The 8,089-nt window shown below is 46.7% G+C and overlaps 1 protein-coding gene and 1 non-coding gene across 2 annotated transcripts; both read right to left on the bottom strand.

The window, feature by feature from the left end:
* Positions 1 to 842: 842 nt before the first annotated feature.
* Positions 843 to 7,815, bottom strand: LOC118783308 (thymus-specific serine protease). Its single transcript, XM_036537109.1, has 12 exons — positions 7,523 to 7,815; positions 6,348 to 6,523; positions 5,740 to 5,839; positions 5,412 to 5,541; positions 4,906 to 5,029; positions 4,556 to 4,633; positions 4,398 to 4,445; positions 3,763 to 4,047; positions 2,908 to 3,049; positions 1,921 to 2,100; positions 1,601 to 1,752; positions 843 to 1,054 (listed from the first exon to the last, which is right to left on the bottom strand). The coding sequence occupies exons 1-12, from the start codon at positions 7,581 to 7,583 to the stop codon at positions 998 to 1,000; spliced, it is 1,533 nt and encodes a 510-aa protein (XP_036393002.1). The 5' UTR covers positions 7,584 to 7,815; the 3' UTR covers positions 843 to 997.
* Positions 3,442 to 3,523, bottom strand: trnas-gcu. Its single transcript has one exon. It is a non-coding gene; the product is annotated as a tRNA-Ser (tRNA).
* Positions 7,816 to 8,089: the final 274 nt, after the last annotated feature.

Genomic DNA, 8,089 nt, shown 5'->3' with positions numbered 1-8,089 from the left:
GCTTAATGTTAAACTACGTTCAGTTAATCAATATTAAGATGATCTCCTCTATGGCAGTTATGTTTAAAATACTGCAAAAATGCAGCTATGGTTGAGACATCACTGTGTAAAAACCCAGCAGCACACTACATTCCACAGTTACCACTATTGCCTTATCAAAACTCAGACTTGGGCTGTAGCTTTTATAATGTAATATACTGTTATATAAAGCCAAAAAGCATAATAATAATAATCCTCAAATGGCAGCGTTCTAGTTTCTGTTCTGAGTTTTCTTATTTCTCTCTTCTGTTGTTTGCTTGTTGTCATGCTGTTAATGGAATCTTTATTTTCCTGTTGTTTTATTCCCACAGTTGATATATCATATCATTTATATTTGTACATTATGACTGCATTTTAGCAGTAAGTGTTGCTAGTGTATTTGTATTTTAAAAAGTGCATCTGTCCTAAAATGCCAAGGATGATCCAAATAAAATTGGCACTTTTCCTCTACCCACATAAGTAACTATTCAATGGCTGTGATAACCACCAAACTGTAGCCAAAATACAGTCTATATAGTCTTCTTTACTGCTCACCACTGCTGAATAATACTGCAGTGCGAAAGAGCCTTAATGCAGTTGGGAAGATGAGTTATTTTTGCTCCCTACAAAAATATTTGCCTTGGTCAGGGTTAAAATCATTTAATATGTCGGAAAACAGGAATCTGTCATGATGGAAAAGTTGGAAGACCTCATCTTGAAGGCAACCTCTCATGACACCCCCAACCATGACTGTAAAAGCCAGCTATGATGAGCAGGCCTTGTAATGAATAATGTGTTTCAGCAATGATTAATGTCACACACACACACGCTCACACACATGAGTTCAGGGTTGCACTTGTGAGAGTCACTTGGAAAGCCAGAGTGGTGTCGACTCAGGTTGCCAGGCAGATTGACGTGGGGTCACTCGTGTCGCCGGGCACTCCGAACAGGAGGCTTGCCGCTGGTTGCCGTGACCACCTCACATGTGCTCCCACGCTGCAGTTTTCAGCCACCTGGCGACGTGCACCTCGATCTCCTGCAGGACCCAGCACAGGGGACAGAGACAAGGACAGGCACTGAGACACAGGTGATGTTAGGGGGTGACATCCAAAAGGCTTTACTGACATCGATTACATATGTCTGCACGATGAATAAATTACGTATCTCTATATGTGAAAGGAATTATGTATGTCTATATGAATCAGGAATCACATATCTCTATATGAGGAAGAAATTACTTATCTAAGTATGACAATTGAATTACATCTCTATATGAAAAATGTTCCCTCCATAGGTTACATGTTGTCTTCTGTGAGTTTTGTCTCCTTGTACAGGTAAGAATCACACTGACTCTTCTTTGTGTTTCTCTGCTAATACACAAGTCTCTGTATCCTCCCTCCTTTCTCTTTCTCTCTCTCTATCTTCCTCTCTGCTGTATTCTTCCCTTTCTTTTCCTTCCTCTCTGTTTTATTCCCTATCTCCCTTTGTTTTCTCTTTTTCTCTCAGTATCCTTTTTCTCTCTCCCTGCAGTTTCGCTCTCTTCTTCTGTGTCTTTCCCTCTCCCTCTCCTCCCCTCCCTTACGCGCCGAGCCTCTGTGAGAGCCGGGGGGTCCGAGGCCTGGGGCGTGTTCATGTTGGCGCAGTGCGCTGTGCCCTTGATGACGATGGCCCTGTCCCTGTCCACCGAGGTCCCATTCTGGAGCACGCTGAGCTCGTGCCAGGGGTCGATGTCACCTGGGGGGTGAGGGGCACAGGACAGATGTCACAAACTCCCTGAGGCCACAAAGAGCTACCCACTCCCTTTCTATATCACCTTCAGGACAATTCCTTCCATTGGAGTCTCATTCCACAGTCAAAAAAATATTAGGCATGACAAAAGACAGTGCCCTCCATCCTCCTTACCATTGACGTACAGCACCCTGTGCGTTTGGGGATGGTCGCCGCCATAGTACTTGTTGGTGAAGGCGACGTTGGAATGGAGGCTGCTCTGAGGGATGCCGAACAGCAGGGGGCAGAGTTCCGTCTGAGATTTCAGCGTTAACATGCGGGAGAAGGGGCAGAAGGCGTCCTCGCAGGTCTGGTCTGCACGAGAATCAGCACGGTTAGTGTTTACACACCTGCAAACGGCATATGTAAACAGGAACGCTAACAGGCTGGTGCCACTGGACACCTGACCGTAACAATCCTGCCATTTATGTTCAGCGTTGAAAATGCAACCAGTCAAGATTCTCTGAGGGGCTTGTGCTGTCGTTCGCAGCCTGAGCCTTAGTATTAAAAAACCCACCCAAATAAAGAATTGATAAATACATCACAGGATCACAAAAGGTATGAGTAGGTACTCAAGTTTCTCAAGACATGAAAAATCAAGTATGAAAATGACTGAGTTTCAAACTAGCAGTGCCTTCTGGAATCCAGCTCAGGAGCTCGCAGGAGAGACACACATAAGTGGAACACAGCAACAGGCTTGCTGTCCGACTTACCTTTTTATTTTTAGCTCAAACTCGGATCTGCCAGCAAATATGTTTTTGTGAACTTGCACTGTCATTGCCAGTTTCTGGCATTGCAGTTCCTTTTCCCTCCACTTTAAACCCTAGTGCTGTTGAGTCAGTTACAATGGCAACAGCATGTCAGTGCCTAGTGACTAAATGTAATGTAAAAATGGCTCCCTGGTACCTAAGCGCTAAAAGTAAAGTAAAGGTGCTCCTCAGCACCCAGTGACTAAATTCGAGATAAAAGGGTCTCCTCGGTATCCAATGACGGAAAGTAACGTGAAAACGACTCTTTAAGACTCAAGGACTACATATTAATATAAGAGGGCCTCCTCAGTACCCTGGGACTATTGTGCACATATGCACAGGGAGCCCCTGTGCTGTTCAGTAGCCCACTCACAGTAACCGAACTCAGTGCAGGTCTGGTAGTACCACTGCCTCTCTCCTACGCCGGTCGTCTTCACAGTGGTGTTGCTCAGCTCCAGAACCTCGTGGTCATGGGAGATGTTCAGACAGGGCACCTCCTCACTTGCCCGGTAGATCTGAAACAGTGACCGAGAGAGGAAAAAAAAAAACCCTATTCAACATGATCTATTAGTCTCTGCCTGAGCTGTCTGATCACTAATGCTAGTATATTTAATATCTGTCACAATATCAATAAAAAGTATTACATTATGGTCATTTAGCAGACACTCTTATCAAAAGTGACTTACACACAATATGTTACAATTTTATCCATTTATACAGATGGACATTTACTGAGCTAATTGTGGGTTAAGTACCTTGCTCAACAGTACAACAGCAGCGCCTTAGGGGGGAATCAATCAAACCAGCAACCTTTTGGTTACAAGCCTGGCTACATACCACTACAGCACACTGCTGTCCCAAGATTTTAGAGCAAGGCATTGAATTGCATTCAGGAAAACAAACAGCTCGACGAGGATGGGATTCGAACCCACGCGTGCAGAGCACAATGGATTAGCAGTCCATCACCTTAACCACTCGGCCACCTCGTCTGGTGGCAGGTTCAAATGGGTTATGCAAACTACCCCAATAGCTTTTTGAAAATTTAACAATGTATGAGTGTGGGTTTGAGTATTAATGTGTGAGTAGAGGTAATGAGCAACAGTTACTGAGGGAGTTTAAGGGTAGCTGTGTGTAAGTAAGTAAGAGCATGTGAGAGGCACTGCAGGAAGCTCCAGGACTGGCAGTGTGTGGGTAACAGAAGAGCAGTGACGTGTGCAGCAGAGCGTACCGCGACCAGCTTCACCAGCCTGTCGTAGGCCTCCTCCTCTTCCTCGATCTCCTCACTCTTATTGGTCATGATCGTGCACACCTTGTCGATGCTCAGCGTCGCCCCCTCCTGGTTATACTGCACGGAGCCCATGAAGATGTCAGCCAGGTTCTGCACCAGCTCGGTCTGGTCCTCTAGCTTTGTGGGCGGGGTGCAGCAGCCGAAGTCCTTGCCCGCCTGCGTCTCGTTGCCCCCGAGGAGGGCCGCCTCCACGGCCGCAAAGGCCTCCCACACCGCGTTTACGCACTGAGGGAACACACAATAAGGGGCCAGTCATATAACACACGCAGTCCTGGCACATAGGCAGGGACATGCATACACATGCTGTGAAATCAGTTATATACAGACAGGACACAGCACACTTGCATATCCGTACACGCACGGAGGATTCAGTTAAAAGCGTACACGTCAAGAACACAAGCACATTCACACAAAAGGGACACAAACAGATGCGTGCTCTCACAAACACACGCTGAGAAATGAGGTGCACACCCAAAACACAAGCGCATGCACCACACGCGCACACACGGACAGGCACACGTACACACAAGGTATATGATCACAAACACGAGGAAGAGTATGCAGAAGCCTCTCACCTCAACTGAGCCTCCAACCCCTTTGTCCATGAGGCTCTCTCCCACCACCTGGAACAGAACACATCCTGTTTGTTAAAACCGTTAGTGAAGCTGCTGTCAATAAAGCTCCGGTAAGATATGCGACAGCTCATGTGACAGAGCGTCCGTCCGTTGTGTACCTTGTTGTAGGTGGAGAAATCCAGCTTGGCTTTGACCGGGGCGGAGGAGGCCACGGAGGCGTAGATGAGGTGAGGGAACTGAAATGATAGAAAGTGACCGTGTGACGGCAGGGTACTGGCTAGCCCGCAGACACTGAGGGCTTTGCAGGTCAGTGTCAATCAGGCAGTGCCCTGCGCGTGCATTAGTGTGTCTGTGTGTGTGTGTCAGGTGGGAAACCGCTGCGTCTGGCAGGGGGTGTATCTGTTAGTGGCTCAGGGGCCGTGTCAGTCAGTCTGTCGGTGTCGTGACAACCAATCAGTGGGCGCGCTGGTTGAACAGTGGGCGTGTCAGTGATGCAGCGGGCGCACACCTTGCCGCGGAGCCAGGCAGACAGAGAGCCGGGATAGGAGCCCCCGAAGCTGATCCAGGTATTCTTGTGGGACAAGCTGTAGCGGTCACTGATGTAGTCATAGAAAGCCACCAGATCAGCCAGTCTGGGGGGAAAAAGGAGCAAAGGAGCCATGGACTAAAAGTACTACACTCACCACCCAAACTCCACCTTCCCCAGCTGCTAAGCTCACATTATCATTGCAACTTATTCTTTTTCCATTCCTCTCCCTCCCTGCCTGACATTCAGCCAACTACCTCCATCAATCCAACTACCTCCATCAATCTCCCCACTGCCTCCAGCATTGCTCGTCACTTCCCCCTTCGAGTCCCTCACCCCATCTCCCCTCTCAGACCTCTCCTCCTCTTCTCTCTTATTCCTCCCTCTCTTTCCTCCCTCACTCTTTCTTTCCACCTCCCCTCCCTCTTCACCCTTCCCCACCACTGTCCACTCCCTCTCCACTCTCCTTCCTGTTCCGTCACACTCACGCCTGTTGGCTGGACAGGTATCTCAGGTTCTCCGTTCTCAGGCCATCTGGGTTGATACTCTCCCCATAGAACCTGTGCTCCAGGGCAACCAGCAGGGCCCCGTGCTCCTCGGCCATGCTCACATGGTGACCTGGGTGGTGGAGGGGGTCAGAGAAGGAGAGCCAGAGGTCAGGGAGAGGTAAGGCCAGGAGGCACACAAGCTTCACCTTATTTTTTTCATCTTTTATTCCTTACTAAATTGCAGAGGGAAAATGTTTGTGTGAAATTTCTGCTGATGACAAAAATGCTTGGGATTCAGACGGACAGTGAGAGTGTGGGCAGGGCTTACCTGCCTGTACGCTGTACTCTGAGATGGCTGACTCCCCTCCGATGTAGAGGAACACCGGCCCATCTGGAGACTGCCAGTACGCCTCATTCACGAAAAACCTCTGAAAGAGAGAGAAAGAATGAAAGAATGATAAAGATAAGATAAGATAGATAAGGGAGAGTAATGAGAGAAACAAAAAAGTCAGTGCATGCACAAATGTCACATCTTCAGGTGTGCCCTGTGCAATCCAGCAATGTAGCTATAGGCAGAAGCTACATATAAATGTCAGGGGTGAAAGGGGTGATTTAATTTTATTACATCAGCTGGGAAGTAAAATTAAGTTTCCTCCTGTAATTCATTATTTACATATGCTGTAGTTCATTATACTACAAGACAAGAGAAAACATCTATATGCTTTTGTGCTCAGCTTATAGACTGGCAGTGTGTGTATTTTAAGAGGTGCAGTCAGCTGGGTGCACACTACATGCTCTGACACTTCAGCACCTATCGCGTACAGTCTGTGATAGATGCTGAGCTTCTATGTCTGACGTTGCTGCACTGCACCTGGGTGTATATGAGTTACAGTCATGGTGTGTGTGCATGCTCATAGTGTGTGTGCTGTTAAGTACCTGCGGGATGGTGCCAGGGAGTAGGCTGTCAAAGTGATCCAGGGGCTGGTGGATGATGCCCCCTTTGACCTGCATCACAGGCCGGCGGCCCGCGACAGCACCCAGCAGCAGGTGATGTTTTGCCCGCTGGTACTGAACTTGGTGCACACGCTCCTTTATCTTTCTCATAACCCGCCCTGCGGGACAGCGATGGCATTAAAACACATTAAAGCAGTTCCACAGGGGAGATTAATGATATGCATATATATGGGTCGGTGAAAAAGAGGATGCACTGCTGAAACAGAGAACTGACTTCTTAAGGTAAATTGCTGAGCAGGTGTAATGTGGCATATCAATGCGCTGCAAGCCGCATTCATACATATCATATTCATAACTACGGCAAGAGAGCCTCAAGCAGCGTTCAAAGCCAGTGTTTTCAGAGCCAACGCTAAACACGTCAATCAGCTGTCCAATTTGAACTTGTTTTGAACTTTTTTTTTTATCAATTTCAGCCATGCTTCTGTCATATCTTCTTTTCACCACTAGCCCCCAGCACTCGCAGGGTGTAGGAGTAATCAAAGTAACATAGCGGATCTCTTCATGTTTATTTAAATATCACGCCTGCAGCTGATAAAGACGTATCCCTACATGACCTTACTTATCGATGCATGTCAGGTGTTCAGTCTTGATTATCCTTTTCTTCAGAACATCATTACAACATGTAACTTCCTACATTTTTTCCCTGATGACGTTGCTCTATCGATAGAAAAATGGCATTCTGGATTATTAAATACTGACTCGTTACTTTAAACTTCAATTTCTTAGTAGTTATATGTTGATTTTTGGTTTTGGTTGCGCAGTAATTCGTCCCCCATCACTGCTGTGGATTACGATATGGGCATCTGCGTTTACTTAGGTTCGTAACACGGTACTGTAAATTACCGTGTCTGAACCATTTCCTTTGAAATTGGAACTGACAAAAAGTAAAGTCCATATACCAAATTTAATTTAATCGGTCATGACAACTCGACAGTATTTGAAAAACTACTTATACAAAAGACAAACCAAAGTGAAACCGGAACTGTGTATCATCACACCTCACATGCTCATAGTTCCCAGTCTCATTGTTTGATCCATTGTACTTGTTTGGCTTGTTTTGATCAGGTCAGCTGAGTATGAGCAAAGCGGTGACTTACCAGAGTAGGCGAAGTTGATGAGCAGCAACAGATAAACGCAACGGATGGTGGACGGGACCATGTTACTGACTTATCCCAAGTAGTACGATCCGGACTTTAAGAGGCTAACTTCAACCTCTGGCACGTTGTCTACCGCAGAAAAAAGTCCTGCGCTGATCACCGAGGTTGTCAGATCTCACAACGGAGCGCAACAGCAAGTGTCCGGCAGACGACCGTCAGCAACTACACGAGTGGCTATATAAAGTGTGTACTGAAAGCCAACCGAGCTGTCCACTGCGTCTTATCGAAGCGCAGCGTCGTCTGCCTATCTTTCAGTTCCCATAAATTGAGGCAAAGCAGGACTCGTTGGGGACGCTAACTGACTGACTTCCCTGTTTTTCAGAATTGCTGACTTCGTGAAACGTGTCGCTGTACTCTAACTTGATGTAAAACCGTTAAAAATACAACAAAACACATACTAACCAAAATGAAACCAGTAAATAACGCAACCGCATACATCGCCTCAGATACACGAATAATAACTAGAAAACGATTCAGAGTAAGTATTCTAGTAATTATTCTATTACA

This window comes from Megalops cyprinoides, chromosome 9 (genome assembly GCF_013368585.1).
Source record: "Megalops cyprinoides isolate fMegCyp1 chromosome 9, fMegCyp1.pri, whole genome shotgun sequence".
Classification (NCBI taxonomy): domain Eukaryota; kingdom Metazoa; phylum Chordata; class Actinopteri; order Elopiformes; family Megalopidae; genus Megalops; species Megalops cyprinoides.
The sequence above is the reverse complement of the archived record's forward strand: the minus strand, read 5'-3'. Positions and strand labels throughout refer to the sequence as shown.